At 36.4% G+C, this 17,632-nt stretch overlaps 1 protein-coding gene and 1 long non-coding RNA gene across 2 annotated transcripts; both read left to right on the forward strand.

Annotated features, from left to right (window-relative positions):
- The first annotated feature begins 5,191 nt into the window (after positions 1–5,191).
- Positions 5,192–5,841, forward strand: LOC109157366. Its single transcript, XR_002050222.1, has 3 exons — positions 5,192–5,223; positions 5,308–5,409; positions 5,505–5,841. It is a non-coding gene; the product is annotated as an uncharacterized LOC109157366 (long non-coding RNA).
- Positions 5,842–10,128: 4,287 nt separating this feature from the next.
- Positions 10,129–15,520, forward strand: LOC109157365 (zinc finger CCCH domain-containing protein 67). The gene is made up of 6 exons (XM_019305273.1): positions 10,129–10,824; positions 10,974–11,042; positions 13,732–13,851; positions 14,016–14,294; positions 14,532–14,798; positions 15,011–15,520. Exons 1-6 carry the CDS (start codon positions 10,255–10,257, stop codon positions 15,221–15,223), a joined length of 1,518 nt encoding a protein of 505 aa, XP_019160818.1. The 5' UTR covers positions 10,129–10,254; the 3' UTR covers positions 15,224–15,520.
- The last annotated feature ends 2,112 nt before the right edge of the window (positions 15,521–17,632 follow it).

Below are 17,632 nucleotides of genomic sequence, written 5' to 3' on the forward strand. Positions count from 1 at the left end.
ATTTCCTTTCTCTACCTTCTTAGCTATTGTGTTTTATTTTCCGTCTTTGTGAGCTCAAAATGGATGTCTAAGCGCCCAATACTATCGTGGTATAATTGCAGTTTCAAGTCGAGAATCAAAATTATTGGTTGGGAATCGCGTTATTACACTCAAAATTCTTCAAGCTCTTCTTCGATTGATAAGGTTTGAACATTTACAAATTTTTCATTTGTTCTTTATTTGTCGGCTAAACAGCCTGTGGGTACCGGCACTTGTGTTTTCTCTGGATAAACCGCCTGTGGGTACCGGAGGTTTATGAAAACATGGATGATTGTTTATTTGAATGTCTTTATTTGCCGGCTAAACCGTCTGTGGGTACCGGCACTTGTGTTTTCTCTAGATAAACCCCTGTGGGTACCGGAGGTTTATGAAAATATGCATGATTGTTTATTTGAATGTCTATTAGAATTTCTTCGAATGATTTCTGTCTCGGTGAAATGTAATTTTAGGGTTTTTTTAAAATGAAATATAGCATTTAAATAGGTGATAAATACAATGAATTCACATCGTCATTGGATGTATACACGAATTAGAAATGGTCTTCTTACTGAAAAGTTTTTGGCTGGTCTTAAAAGTTTCATCCAATTTGCTACTAGTCAACACATTTGGATGGACGGGGAAAGAATTAAGTGTCCATGTAATCAACGCAAGTGTCAAAACACCAAGTTTTTAGATGTGCCTACCGTGAAATTCCACTTAGCAAAATATGGATTTGTGTCGGACTACTATGTTTGGCGCTTCCATGGCGAGTGCAATGTGAGTGAAGATGTTGATCGAGACGTTGGTGACCCATCTCAAATGGCTAGTGAAGAAGCAACTAATGCTTACCACACAATGGTTATGGATGTTGCTGGTCCTAAATTTAATGTGGATGAGAAATAGAAGAATTGCCAAATCCCGAGGCCCAAAAGTTTTATGATATGCTGAAAGCTGCAGATCAAGAGTTGTGGCCTGGGAGTGAAAAACACTCGCAGTTGTCTCTTGTAACTCGACTTATGAGCTTGAAATAAGAGAATCACATATTAGAAAAATATTTCAATCAATTCACTGAACTTTTGAAAGAAGTTGTTCCAGAGGATAATCTAGTTCCTGACAACTTCTACGAAACCAAAAAGCTATTATGGGGCATGGAATTGCCGGTTTAGAAGATTGAGTGTTGCAAGAACAACTGCATGATATATTGGGATCAGATATAGATATGACAACGTGTAAGTTCTGTGCCCACCATCGATTTAAACAAACGTCTCGTGGTGCTACAAAATGACAGAAAACTAATGTAGTATACAAAAAAAATGTATTACTTTCTTCTGGTTCCTCGACTACAGAGGTTGTATGCATCTAATGATAAAGCAAATGATATGAAGTGGCATGCAAATTCAGTTGAAGATGGAATCATGCTTCATCCCTTGGACTCGCTTGCTTGGAAGTATTTTAACGACATTTATCCTGACTTTGCATATGAAATTAGAAATGTCAGGCTAGGTCTGTGCACCAATGGTTTTCAACCATTTGGACAGTCAGGACAACAATACTCCTCAGGGCCTGTGATACTAACAACGTACAACTTGCTTTCTTGGATGTGTATGAAGGAGGAGTATATGTTTTTGACCGTATTGGTTCCAAGTCCAAAAAATCCAAAAGAGAAGATAGATGTCTTTTTACAACCGCTTATTGTGGAGTTAAACTAATTATGGGAGTCGGTGTTCAAACATATGATATTTCAAAGAAGCAGGATTTTCATATGCGAGCTGCCCTTATGTGGACAATTAATGATTTTCCTGCATATTCGATGTTATCCGGGTGGATCACTGCTGGGAGGTTAGCTTGTCCGTATTGCATGGACAAATCGGATGCCTTCACCCTAAAACACAGTGGTAAGCAATCGTGGTTTGACAATCATCGAAATTTTTTTCCACCAAATCATCTATTTCGCAGGAATAAGACCGCATTCTTTAAGAACAGAGCGGTTACAACTGAGGCACCACATGTTCGGTCAGGATATAATATCCTTGCAGAGATTGAGACTTTAGGCCTTAAGAAGGTCACTAAATTGGATGCAGCTGAAGTTAATGGATTCATTTCCAAAACTTGCGGTTGGAAGAAGCAAAGTATCTTTTGGGATATTTGCCATATTGGAGTTCACAGTTGGTACGGCATAATTTGGATGTCATGCATATAGAAAAAAATGTGTTTGATAACGTGTTCAACACAGTAATGGATGTTACTGGAAAAACAAAGGAAACATATAAATCTAGAGAAGAGCTGAATGATAATTGTCGGCGGCCTGAGCTGAACCGAGACCTTGTGACCGGAAAGTTCCCAAAAGCTTGTTACACACTTGACAAACCGGCCAGGGAAGCATTGTGTGAATGGGTTAGGAATATCAAATTTCCTGATGGCTATGCATCTAATATGAGTCGATGTGCAGATATGAAGAAATTGAAGTTATTCGGTATGAAAAGTCACGACTGTCATATGTTTATGCAGAGGTTAATACCAATTGCATTTTGTGAGTTGCTCTCGTTAAATGTTTGGAAAGTTCTTACATAGTTGAGTTTATTCTTTAAGAACCTTACTTCCACTATAATTGCAGTTGAGGAAATGACGAAGCTTGAGAATGACATACCTCTCATTCTATATAAACTTGAACATATATTTCAACATAATTTCTTCGACTCTATGGAGCATCTACCAATCCACTTAGTTTATGAAGCAAAGATTGCTGGTCCAGTTCAATATAGGTGGATGTATCCATTTGAGAGGTATAAATTTTATTAGTTGTTTTATATGTTTCCAAACATATAATAACATTGTCGCTTATATATGTCAATTGTGTTTAGATACCTTCGAAAATTGAAAAATAATGTAAAAAATAAAGCGAAAGTCGAGGGCTCTATATCCAATGCATATTTGGTGGAAAAAGCATCATCGTTCTGTTCATACTATTTTGAGGACCATGTTAGCACGAAGCACAGAAACGTTCCTCGAAATGCGGATAGTAGTGAATATGTAGTTGATGAACATGAAGAAACTCTTTCTATATTCAAGTATCCGGGGCGAGCATTTGGTAAAGCAAAAGCGAGATATATGACATATGAAGAGTATAAAGATGTTCAAACCTATGTGTTATTAAATTGTTCAGAAGTAGGGTCATTTATGGAGTAAGAATTAACTTCTGTTCAATTTTCTTATGCAATGTGTTATAAATGTTAACCCACTTATTTCTTTAAAGGGTTTATATTGAGGAGTTAAAGAGGAGTCAACCAAACATTTCCAGTACTACCATTGATGGTAAATTGGAAAATGAATTTGCAAATTGGTTCAATGACTATGTAAGACTTGTATATATATTATGTATATTAAACTTCAAATTATTTAATAAACTTTAACACTTATATTATGTATTATACAAGCACATGATCCTTAAAATAACATTTCAAACAAATTTATAAAGGATCTTGCAAAAGGGCCACTAAGATGCGTTAATACATATTCAGGGTATTATGTGAATGACTTTAAATTTCACACCATTGGTTATGAAAGTGGAGTTTGCATAAATAGTGGAGATGAATAAAAGAAATAATGAATAGTGGAGTTTGCATAAAAGGTACAAACTATAGTGTAGATGAAAGTAATTATTATGGCTGCTTGGTAGAAGTTCTACAAGTAGAGTACCTTGGCTTACCAATCAAGAGGACAATATTATTCATCGTGTGAGTGATTTGACCCGACAAGTGTGGGCATGCAGATCCATTCTGAGTATAAACTTGTTGAAGTTAATCATAAGCGTAGATTTAATCGCTATGAACCATTTGTTCTAGCAATGCAAGCCGCTCAAGTTTATTATTGTACATACCCAAGTTTGCATCGCGACAAACTTGACTGGTGGGCTGTTTGCAGAATTAAAGCGAGATCTAAAATAGTAGTTCCTGAATCATCTATATCTATTGAAGAATCACAAATACCTGCACCATTTCAAGAGGAAACTACCGACAATCATGATCTCATGCAAATAGATGAAGACCCTTTGCGTTTAAATGACCCAAATAGTGGGGTGATAGAATTTGATGGAGAACATGGTGACATCGAAGATGAACTTGAGTTAGAGGAAGAAATAGATGACTCAAGTGGAGGTTCAGTAATAGGAGATAGTGATAATGGTATTGATAGTCACTACATATTTTACATAGTAAATGGACATGTTATATTTATATGTTATTTAAATTTATTATATTTTATTATATTTTATTTTAGATGACACGAGGTGGTAGTAGAGCTAGACGCATAAGAGGACGTGGACGCGGTGCATCGGTTACACTTCTGAGTTCTAGCCCATCATCGTCTGCACTTCCTTCTCCTGTGGCACTTACTCCTGCTATAGTATCTCCAGCTATTGTGTCACCTGCTTCTATTGGTTCACCACCTGACTTGCTGATTCCATCACCATTAGACTCTACTGCTCCACCCACATCCTCATCAGTTGCAGGATCATCTACTGCTTGTGATTTGCTTATTGTTCATGTAGAGCATGGAAGGTAAAAATGTGTTATTATATTTACACTTATGTGTATATTATTTTTATCTTTATTAATCTTTTATATATGTACAGGTTAATGCCTTCTCACGCATGTTCAAATACAATTACAAAAATATTGAAGCAAAGGATCTACCCAGATGGGTATACTTGGAAGACTGTGTCTAATGAGTACAAGGAATCATACTTTGAAGAATTTAAGGTAAATTCACGATATGTTTTTGAAAATAGTGTGGTTCATTCTTGAGGCTAGAATGTTATTTAATCTATGTTAGTAACTTTGTCCAATGCATCTTATGGATGATATTGCATATATTTGATAAATTTGTAATTTGTAATGTTACAGAAAATTTTCAAGTGAGACGAGTCCATTAACCGTCAAGTACATAAAGCGTTTTTTAACACAAGCAAGCACACGCTATACAGATATTGTCTCCAAAATGAAGAAGAATCGGACTTCATCTGGGAAGCCAAATTTTGTACATAAAGATACATGGCGCATTTGGAAGGTATATTGGGATAGGCCTGAAGTGAAAGCTAAATCTGAACAACAACCCAAAAATAGGATGAGTGAGGTAGCAGGACCTGATACAGGATGTTCTCGACATACAGGAGGACATAGATCAACTATTGAGCACTTTCACACATTGGTAATACATTTAACATAAAAATTTATTATTTGTATATATTTTACGGATTTAAGCATCATTTCATTGTTTGTGCTTATTTAATAGCGGGATAAACTTCAAAAGGAGTCTGATCTGTTTGAGTGCTTTGCGCATACGCACAAAAAGAAGGATGGTACATTCGTTGATGAGAGGTCAAAGAAAACCGCTGTAAGTATAACCTAACAACCGTATATTGTTAAATAGATAAAATTCTTATATGCCTTTATATACTTGTCTTATTTTGTATATGTTTTTAATTGTAGGACGAAATATAAGCACGACATGATGCTGCAATGCAAGAGGCGGAAGGGTCAACTGAGCCACCAGTTATAGACATGTCACAGATGTATGTGGATGTTGTTGGTGGGGTAAAAAAATAGCGTATTTATGGCTTAGGGACTAAGTCATCTGCATTTATCAACGGGAATAGTTGTAGTTCATTTGCTACTTCACAACTTCAACAAGAGGCAATGAAGGAGATGGTGAACCAACAGTTAGAGACCATGCGAGTTGAGATGGAAGCTAAACTACATGCTGAAAGAACTCAAATGCAAGCTCAAATTGCAAGTTTGATGGATGAGTTGCGTCGCAACGGCATGCTATCCAATCCAAGTACTTAAGCTCAACATTCAACTAATTCAAATGATGAAAACTTAGGAGATGATTAGATTATGTTTATTAATATATTTGGTACTGGTTCTAATGATGTAACATTATACTACTATACTTTTGTTGTTGTTATTCACTTTGAATGTTTTAATATAATATATATGATATTATTCAAGTACTATATTATAGGCTTAATGCATGTTTCTGATATTAATTAGCGGGTACAATTGTTTTATTAATTTTTAAAATTTAGTGACGGACAAATATGATAGTAAGGCAACGAAATAGCAACGAAAAAATTCGTAGTTAAATTTAGCGACGGATATTTTTGTCACTAAGTTGTAGTTAAATCACATTCAATTCAAATAATAATAAAAGAATAGCGGCGGATAATTTCCGTCGTTATATTAACAACAGAAAAATCCGTAGTTAAGCCGTTGCAAATCTCGTCACCGGATCGTAGTAGTAGACACTTAACAACGGATTTTTTGTTGCTTTAGTGACGAAAATTCCGTTGCTAATTATAGCGACAGAATATTCCTTCCGTTGTTATTCGCTCACAAATGTCGTCTTTGAATCCGTCGTCTAAAGGAATGTAGCGACGGATTTATTTTGGCTAGCGAAGGACATATCCGTCGCTAAACTTAGCGACAGAAAAAAGTTGTGTCGCTAAATTCTAGCAACGCGGGTTTTTGTGACGAACGAAATCCGTCGCTAAATACTTTAGCGACAGATTTTCACTATTTAGTGATGGAATTCGTCCGTCGCTATTCTTGTGTTTTTTTGTAGTATTATTAAGATGTTTTGTTCTTCCGAATCATGACTACTCGAAGTACCATTCGAATTGTTCGAATGTTGAGCATAAGTAATCTTAAGTCTAAAAAATAAAATAATTAGGGACTAAAATTCCTATCATTTGGTATCATCAAAATATAAAACTAAATGTTCCTAACAATTTCTCCATTTTTGATGATGTCAAAACCTATACCCATATTATGAAGTTGTAATTATCCATGAAAAGGATTTTTCATTACACTAAGCTCATAATTGAGTTTGACAAGGGGAGAGAATGGGAAAGTTAGGGGGGCCTTAAGCGAATCAAGGTGGATACCGATCCACTCTCCCTGATGCCACTCAATGACATTTTCTATGATTCGCATAGTGTCAAAAGTCACCCGACTGGTTAGGAGGGAAGAAATCTCCTCAATCTCAGTACGGGTAAGAAGCGGGAGTGCTGCTCTACATCCTTGCTATTTAGATATTTGTGCTTCCCACTCGTTAGGGTGGGAGCATAGATTTGTGGAGACCCACCAGTAGAATGTATGACTGGGCGGGTCGTGGTGACCCGGGAAGAAGAAGGAAGAGAAGAAGCGCGAGGACGAGAAGGAGAAAGAGAAAGGTTTAGAAAGAACCCGGGAGGAGGTTTCTCGTTTAGATGGCCCCGCTTCTTGGTTGGCTTGCTGCGGCACAGGAGGACATAGCTCGGGACGACCCTCGGAGGTCCCTGACGACTCCGCTTAGTTGCTTGAGAACTCGTCGATCTCTCGGAGGGTCGAGTCATAAGAGGAAATCAAGAAGGATCCAACATCGACCATGTCGTCATAGTCCTTAGCCGAAATGTTTTAGCTATTCGAGTCCGTCATGTTTTCTCCTTGAAGTTAGGGGAAGGCACTTTAGAACGGGGAAGCTATGTGGACAAAAATTTCCTTTAAAATTAACTTAAGAAGATAGTGAATAGCCTGGGAGGAAGCACTTACCGGTAGTAAGAAGTGAAGTTGGATGAACTAAGAGAGTGCAAAGGGAATCCTTGTAGGCAATTATGCTCGGGAAGCTCTCAAATTTGCAAGAAGGGTAAACGTGGATTGGGTCCCCTACTACGTCCTATTTATAGATGACGAGCGACGAGAGAATTTCAAAATTTAGAACGGATCACGAGACGAGTGGTGATTAGCGACACGTGTCTAGCGGCGCGCACGAACGGTGATCCATGTTTTGCATGGTACACACGCACCGCATTCGATCTTAACCCGGTAAAATGGGTTTTTGGAGTCTTTTTATTTGAATCTTTCAACCCATACCCTTCCTTAGTGAACCAACGTCAGGGCATGGGCTGAGGGGGGGAGGGGGGTTACTTGATAGGATTATTCCTAAAATATACATCCCTCTACAAACGTACATCTGCTCGGTATCCGATCGGGCCGCTGAGGGGGATTAGTCCCGACCTTGACCGAGCGTAAGCCCGATCTTGCTGACGTCAATGCAGTAACCGAGCTAGCTGGAGGCAGCGGTAGCATTTCGCTGCTCTGTGACCGACCCCGATTTTTCTGACCTCAATGCGGTAACCGAGCTACATAGATTTCGAGCCTTATTCCAACCCCTCTTAGTAGGCGATCATGAATCTAAGCACACGTGGCCGACAGGATTGCTCCCGAGCTTACCAACTGTATGTGTCCCTTTCCCATCCCGAGCACACATTGCAGCATTCTGAGAACTCGACATGTGTCCCTTTCCATTCCCTATAAATATCGCATTTATGATTGTGTGTGGAACATAAATGATATAATAGAGGGTACAGTAGGAAAAAGAATAAAAACATATTAAAATCAAAATAAGAGTGAATTTCATTTTTGGTCCTACTGTTATAGGGGCGTTTCCAATTTTAGTCTACCTTAATTTTTTTTGCCACTTTACAACCACTGTTATTGAATATATTCCACTTTTAGTCCACCGTTAATATTTCCGTCGAGAGGCCGTATAATCCACGGGTATTTTGGTCTTTTTATGGTTGTCTCTTCTCTTTTAATCTAGGCGCTCCGTCCTCCTCCTCCGATATTCGAAGATGACTCTTCGAACAACGAGAATGGGAAGCCAAAGTTACATCGTTTCGTTCGTTCCAACGTGGACCGGCGAGGTTTCTTAGGTTTTAGGTTTAATGTTCTCATTTCTTTTAGTCAAACATAGTCTTGGATGAGAAGAAAGATCAAAATACCCCTAGATTACACGGCCTCTTGATGAAAGTACTAACGGAGTAACGGTGGACTAAAAGTGGAACACATTCAATAATAGTGGTCATAAAGTGGCAAAAAAATTTAAGGTGGACTAAAATTGGAAACACCCCTATAACAGTAGGACCAAAAATGGAATTCACCCTCAAAATAATATGAACCATTCATTTCAACAAACAATTGGACCAACATTTTTTAGTTCATGTTATAGGCTTAACTTTATTGGCTCTTATTAGATTATTATTATTATATAGTAGATAGTAGATATTTATTATTTAATAGATTTCTTTAAAAAAAAGATTTTTTTGATGTATTTTGATAATTTCACATTATTTTTCCTTTTTGGTAAATTCATTGAAATTACCAAACATTTTCGTATTTTATTTTTGAAAAAAAAAAACAGCAAGAGATAAAAAAGAAGAAGTAAAAGATCACTTCTTTTATGATAGAGAAATGTTTCCCACAATCCCACCCGTACAAAAATCACACAAATGTGACCATTCCATGATGTGGCTATTTTTGTGTGATTATTATTTTTTTTTTTAATTTTAACTTATTACAAATTGACACATCGAGAGAGTGAATTTGTGTGAGTGGTAAATATAGAGGTGTGTAGCAAAAATGTTTATGATACTCCGTATTGACGAAATGAGTTAATTCCAGCAATAATCCTCCGACTATAGTGATTTTCCAAAATTAGTCCTCGACTTTTAATTTGGACATTTTAGATCCCCTGATTTTCAATTTATTTCCAATTGAGGTCCTTTCGTTAGAATACGGTTCATTAGACTTTAAATGAAGGGGTAAACTCGTCCTTTCACATGCCTATGTATTATTCTTCGTATTTCTCCCTTCGTATTTCGCTGTTATACCTTGTAAACATCTCAATAATAGAGGAACGCACACACGGGTAGTCAGCAAATGGGGAACGACGAGGAACATTTTAGGGTTTCGACTAAGATTATCTTCATATATATCGCGTATACAATGGAGAAATACTAAGAATAATACATAGGCAGGTGAAATGATGAGTTTGCCCCTTCATTTAAAATTCAATTAATCGTATTCTGACGAAAGGACCTCAATTGGAAAGAAATTAAAAGTCAAGAGACCTAAAGTGTTCAAATTAAAAGTCAAGGACTAATTTTGAAAAATCAATATAGTCCGAAGACCATGGCTGGAATTAACTCTTTACCCGAAATATACAAATTGACAGTGTTGATAAGGTGAGATAAATATATTATATATATGTTATGGCTTAAAGAGAGATTAGGCGCAAACCAAACGGCCCCTGGGAAGTGGAAATAAACTGAGTTTGAAGCAGGCTGGCTTCCTCTTGTTCTTGACCCGAAATTAACTTTACTTTTCGGGAGTAGGGTTTCGGAATTACATTTGCAAAATGGAAGAACAACTTCAAAATCAACACCAATCCGATGCGGAAAATCAAGAGCTAGGGCTTGAGCTTCAATCGCTCACAAATCAATCGCTTTCCCCGGATCCCAATCCCCAAAACCCTCCTCAAAGCCCTCCACTGTTGTCTGAAGATGATGATGATGACGACGACTATGATGAGAAGGCCATGCGAGCCATCTCCGATGAGCTTCAGGACTTGGTGGTGACCCAGGCGTATCTCGATCGCGACAGAAACCAGAGCTACGGGGGATCAGAAAAATCTGTCGGTGACGATGATGGTTATGGGCATGCGTATGGTGATCATGATGGATATGATGTTTATGGTGATGATGATAGGAGCGGAGGTTGGGCTGAGAGTGGGGATAGGGGTGATAGAGTTTTTAAGGAAGGAGACACGGGAGGAGGTGATGATGGGTTTAATGCTAGCAATGGTCGGAAGTTCGTTTTCCACTATCCTTTGAGACCCGACGCCGAGGACTGTTCCTATTACATGAAAACTGGGAACTGCAAATTTGGGTTTCATTGCAAGTTCAATCACCCCAGAAGAAAAACTCAGGTACGATTTTTTTTTCCCATTTCAAGTTGATATTTTTATGATTTTTATCGTATTTATTGCTTGTTTCCATTTCCAGTGTAAGTTTTAGATATTAGAAAGTTCTGCTGATGTGTCTACTATTTTAACCGTTTGTGCTATTTCTCATCCAGTGGCCTAAAGATAAGGGAACTTTGAAAGAAGAAAACCAGGAAAGAGGAGCAGTTCAGACGGAATGCAAGGTTAGGTTTTTGTTTCTTATTTGTTTGTACTTTATACAACTGGCTGATGAACCTATTGGTGTGATTTTTATATTCATAATAAAACAGTAAAATCAAATTCCATATGTTTAGTATGATGGATCTTGTTTGCATGTTTCGGTAGTGCCAATTTAATTTTCCTGTTTTTACATAATAGAAAACCTGGAAAGAAAGAGGAACACAGAATGCAAGGTTGGATTTCTTTTTTTTTTTTTTTTTTTTTTTTTTTTCATAAATCATAACACAGAATGCAATGTTGAATTTTATTTCTCCCTTTTCATTTATTTTCCTGTATGACTGACTAGCCAAGGAACCTAATGATATGATCATTTTATTTCTTCCTTGCTGTGTTTATTTCTTCCTTTCTCCAGCTTTCCATTTCTCCATTTTCCATTCTCTGTTTTTTGATTTCAAATTCCAATTTAGAAAATATGTTTACCAGCACCTTTTATCTCTGTTTTGCTTTCTCCAGTTTCTATTTCTCCGGAAAAATGAGAAATTTCTTGAGTTAGTAAACACTTCTTGTATACATTTTCTTATTTTAAGCATACATGAACAAACTTGGATCTGCTGGTTCATTCTGAATGAACAATATCTTAAATCAAACAACAATTTGTTAGAATTGTTTCATCTATGTTTGTTTACTTCATTAACAAAATTGTCTTATTCTTGTACTTTCTTGAGTTTTTAATGGCATGATTGATGATTTAACTGGTGCCTATTCCATTGCTAAGTAGCATAAGTTTGTGAAAACAATTATGTTTGTTAGTTAACTATAAGAAGGCTAGCATTTGTTCTAACTCTCTAGTCTCTAGTAGTACCAACATTTTTTGTTTCACTGCTTACCCCTCTAGCTCTGGTTGATAGTTAAGGTCAAGTAGGGTATGTTTCTGTCTCTCAGCCTGTAACTATAGCAAGTGAATCATGTGGTTGATAGTTGAGTTCAATTTGGGTATGCCTCTGTTCCTGATCTGTAACTGTGTTGAGAGAAATGTGTGGACTTTTGCTTTTGATTTACAATTTTATTTTAAAATGGAAAATATTGAATGAAAATTGTTATGATATGCACTGATAGTGGCATAAAAATTAATTGCCACAATTGGTATTGAAATGAAATTATGAAAATTAATAGTCCCAATGTACTGATTCTGCTGCAGTCTCTTAATTCTTGATCAAAGCTTGTAGCTTCTCTTAGTGTTGACAAAATGCAAGCCACTCCTAAAATGGTGATGATTTAGTGTGATCTGAAATTTGTTATGGGTTTCTGCACTAGTAATTTGTAGATTTTTGTATGGCTGTGTCTCTTGTTGCCTAATTTGTTGTATGTTTTGTACTTCAACAATGTCAACAAAAAGGGATTTCCATCTTTTGCTTATTAGGTATTTTCTTTAATGAGAATTTAATGCTATACTAATTTTTTGTGGGTTTATGTTTGTAAATGCTGGAAAGGTTTCCTCTTTATGGATTTATTATCTACACCATTTGGTAATATTTGGAAGTTGAAATGTCATTTCCCTTTTTGAAAAGTGGTTGATAAGAGAGCTTGCAGGATGGCTCAAGATCCTTGTATAACAAGTTTTAGTCATCTTCTTTCATCTTTTTCAAATTGTTTCTTTGTTCTATTGTGTTTTCTTCTTTTCTCAAATGAACAAGAAGGGTTAGATGTTCCTAAATCAAACCTAATATCTCTATTGCCAATAATTTTGTCATATCTTTTCCTTTTTGATTAAAACTAGCTGTTTCATAAAGAGTCCTTAAGCAAGATTATTTCTCTATTTTTCTTCAGTTTGCCATTTGACACATAACAGATCTGAATATTACTGTTCAATGCTTAACTATTGCAAATTGAAATTGTGGAGTTTTTATTCAACCAGCAAAGTGAAATTGGTGGGAGGCGGCACTAGTGTAGCATTTAAATGTGTTACATGCAAAGTTGTTCAAATATGCTATTTAATTGTTAGTCCATTTCATTCAGTGGATGATACTAAATAGTAAATACACTAAATCTGTAATACAATTATACAATTATATTTCTCATCTTCTGTTTTTTAATTTTTTTTATTTTTATTTATTTACCTTTCTTAGGCTTTTGCTGCAAACATGCATTTTTCCCCTTTCATACATGTTATTTAAAATTGGTAATTGGTGCGAAAACTAGATATTTTAATATATATATATGTGTGTATGTATGTATATATATATATATATATATATATATATATATATATATTTTTTTTTTCTCCACACTGTGAACTTTATTTAAAATGCTTGTGCTTCACTTTGTGCTAAGTAATAGGGAACCCAAGTGTTTCAGTGTCAAATATTAATATTGATGTATCTCTAAAAAGAGTTTCTAGTTATATGTATGTGACTTGAGGTGTGCTACAGGTTTTTCTTTGCTCCCTTCATATATTCATATTTCATTTTTTCTTTTTGTACCGTAGCTATTGTTCATCACTATGAATCAGCTGTGTGGTAAATTCCATCTCACAGATTCAGTGTTCCCAACGATTAATACTATTTGTATCTCTTTGTTTTCTTTCATTGCCAACGTTTATCTTCACTTGGCATTGGCACATTGTAATATGTGGTTCAGGTTTCACAGCTCAAATTAAAGCCTGAATTATAACCTCCTTTGGTGTTCCTAAGTTTTCCGTTCTATGAGTTGCAGTTTTACCTAACGTCAGCTGGATGCAAGTTTGGGAAAAGTTGCAAATACAACCATAGCAGGGAAAAGGTTCCAGCGTCACCTATTCAAGAGTTTAACTTTCTTGGCCTGCCTCTGCGACCGGTATTGCATGTTTCAATTATTTCAGGACATTCCAGTTAATTGAAATATTTGTACTCTTTGTTGCCAATCCTATTTCTAGTTTCTGGTTTCTCGGTCTGTCTTAGCATCTATCTTTGGAGACCCATTAACAAAATTATAATGGGAGCATTCTCCTTAAATTGCAGGGAGAAAAGGAGTGCCCATACTATATGCGTACTGGCTCATGCAAGTATGGATCCAACTGCAGATTTCATCATCCTGAGCCCACCATAATGGCTGGAGAGGACTCTTCTTCTGGATATAGCAAGGGAAGATCTATTCCAATGCAAGGTTCATCTCAGTCAACTGTGACTTCTTGGTCTTCATCCAGACCAACAAACGAGACAACTTCTTATGTTCCTCCTATGATGTATCCACCAACTCAAAGCATTCCTTCTCCCACTCCAGAATGGAATAATTATCAGGTACTTTTTTGACTTCATTGGTGGCATTGATTTTGACTATTCTAGATATATATGTTTGAGTTGTGTCCTTTGTTGAGTTAGGCACTTTACCTCTCTATGCCGTCTTCTTTTCAAATGTTTATAATGCTCGAGTGCTGCGGCCCTTTTGTTGACTTCTTTCTGAAGTTTTGTGTGCCGGTAAAAAAAGAAGGTTCTTGTAATATATTTCTTACTTGTTTATTTGTTTGGTTGATTGAGGCTCCTGTCTACCAAGCATCAGAGAAGAGCCTCCCTACACCTCCAGCATTTGCTATGAGCAATTCTGGAACGGAAAAGTTCAATCCACGACATTCTCTGCCTCTGCTGGGTGAAGATTATCCTGAACGACCTGGTCAACCTGAATGCAGTTACTTCATTAAAACTGGTGACTGTAAATATAAATCTAATTGCAAGTTTCATCATCCAAAGACTCAATTGACGAGGACCCAAACACTTCTTAATGACAAGGGCCTGCCTCTAAGACCTGTAAGTTTTTTTCTTCAGTCTGGGTGTGGTCTTGTGAAATTTGGGTTCTCAAAAACGAAATCTATCTTGCATGGCATAACTCAATAAATTAATAAGCAGTTGTTTTACTTGAGAGTAGGAAAGAAGATGCATCTATTTCCCCTTTGTTATTTTGGATTTGAGAAGGTATGCACCAAGAGATGAACCGTTTCTTATTGTGTTTTGCAATTTAGGATCAAGCCATCTGCTCGTATTACAGCCGATATGGCATTTGCAAGTTTGGACCAAACTGTAAATTCGACCATCCAGATAATTACAGCCATTCCCCATCTTCTGGTTGGTCGGAATTTGATCAGCCTCCCTTCGGTAACCCAGACAGCACAAACGGGGCTAGGGTGGTGAGGAAAGGAAGCGGGAGCGGATCTTTAGTACAACAGTCCGTCTAAAGTCGATTCAGAGTACTAGGCCGGGTTTATTGTTTAAACCATCAAAAGCTAAAGGTTGGGCCGGTGAAATTCTGTTTATTATGCTTAGCAGCTGTCAGGTATAGAGGAGGTTTGCAGTAATTTTATAATGTTGCATCTTTGAAAAAGTGCAAGCGAAATAGGATTTTTGTAAATTAAGAATACACACAGCATGCAATGCTTGTCTTGGAAGATACAAACACTTTGCTGTTGCCTTGTTTCCTTTCCATTGTATTGTTATTTATTATGGATTATGGATTTAGGTTATGGTTTATACTATAACAATAACCAATATTTGAATATTTCCTAAATTATGGATTTAACATCTAGGATTTTTCATATACATTATTATCAACTGCGTACTGTTGCCTCACTAGGGCCTGCAGGCAAATAAGGGTCAAATTATTCTGTTGATCTGGGTTTACCTTGCAAGGTGGACTTGAGATAAAAATACACAGTTTGCATACTAAATGTTTGTAATTTACCTTTTAAAATTCACAATTTGTAATTATCTTATATTTTATTCACAAATTCTCAAAACGTAGAAATATAACTTGTATTTTAAATATTCACTATTTTAATATTAAAAATACACAATTTTGAACTAAAATGTACTTTGGTTCATGGTATAGTAATTGCGAATAAGATTTTTTATTTATAGCTGTCCAAACGGGTCAGTTCCACTGATATGGCTGGCATGTCAGTGAAAAATGGGCTGAGTAAACTCGGCCCATTTTTGTGTATGGGATGGAAACATGAACCAAACTTATACTAGTGGGTTGATGGGTTAAATAGGCCATCCTGCCAGAACTTATTAACCTGTATAATATAAAAATTGTCCCTTTAACCTCACATAGTCACATATAAAAAAACTTTTTTCCAACTAAGTAACTTATGTTTTTGAAACAGAACACGTGTATGCAACTAATGCAAGTACATATATAGTTGTATATTATATTGATTCAACTTTTTATAAAATATATATTTTATTATCAAGACCATTCAAGACGTGTGAATCATTGATAAAAAATAAAATGCACGATTAAAATTGATTTGAACGTTATAACATGCTATCATGAATAAATAAAGATAATTATCCAAAAGAAAAATGTCAGGAGGGGAAATTAGAGAAATTTTTTTTGGAGGGGTAGATAGCATTATCCAAAATTTAATTTATCATTTTTTTTGGTGAAGAAAATAATTTATCGTTATTTATATGTTATGTTATATATATCATGCTATTTTAATTAAATATCTACCAAATATTTAATTACGTGATCATGAATCATACAAATATATACTTATGGAATATAACATATGTAATTATAAAGAGTTAATACCTCAAATGGTCCTCCGAGTATTAGCGATTTACCCGCTGTGGTCATCCGAGTTTTAAATGACCTCCAATGGTCCTCCATGTTTTAAAAAACAACCACCTGTGGTCCTAATTCTTAAAAAAAAAAACTCGAGTTTAAAATGACCACGAGACGTCCTAAAAGGACCATGGGTGGTTATTTTTTAAAACACGGAAGACCATTGGAGGTCATTTAAAATGATTTATATAAATATATAGTCATACAATATACTACTTACAACTGTTGTAAGTGTTGTAAATGTATGCCCGTTGGTCATTAACTCCTAATCGATGAATCGATGAACTTTGCAAGAAGGAAGATATTGTAAAGAGAAGAGAGAATGATAAACAATAGTGTAGGGGGATAATCCAAGATTTCCATTAACCACAAAACAATACAACATATGTAAGTATATATACAATACAAATATAACAGATACAATAATGACATGCTTAATTACCGGATCGTTACGTCCGTTACAATAGAAATAATGTCCACATTAATATATTTATAACACTCCCCCTTGGACATTATTTGTCCATGATCTTGCCTCGCTAAAAACTTGTTAGGAAAACCTTGTGGAAAAACCTAGACAAGAAAAGAGTACAAGATATATGGAAAAACCTAGTTGGCTGGCTCAGGTAAAGCGACCCGACTCTATAGCCGGTGCGTCCCCGACTAGGTTCACTCTGCAGGCTCGGATGGGCAACCAGTCTCAGTAGCCGGTGTGTCCCCGACCAGGTCCCCCCTCAGGCCTTGGTTGGGCGGCCAGGCTCAGTAGGCGGTGTGTCCTCGACGAAGAAGGCTAAGTCTTGCTGTTGTATTTGGCTGCCTCTCATAAAGCGGTCGGATCGGTCTTGGTGCGGGAAGAGGACAAGGTTCAATGGCTCGTATATTACGTAGGGCAGACACTGAAGGGTGCAGAGATCAACTATTCCCCCTGGAGAAAGTTCCTTTCGCCTAGTTACTACCGTTCGAAAATTGGTTCCCTACTTTCAGGCACACCAGGTCAGGGTATTGACCGACCTGCCATTGT

This window comes from Ipomoea nil, unplaced genomic scaffold (genome assembly GCF_001879475.1).
Source record: "Ipomoea nil cultivar Tokyo-kokei standard unplaced genomic scaffold, Asagao_1.1 scaffold2779, whole genome shotgun sequence".
NCBI lineage: Eukaryota > Viridiplantae > Streptophyta > Magnoliopsida > Solanales > Convolvulaceae > Ipomoea > Ipomoea nil.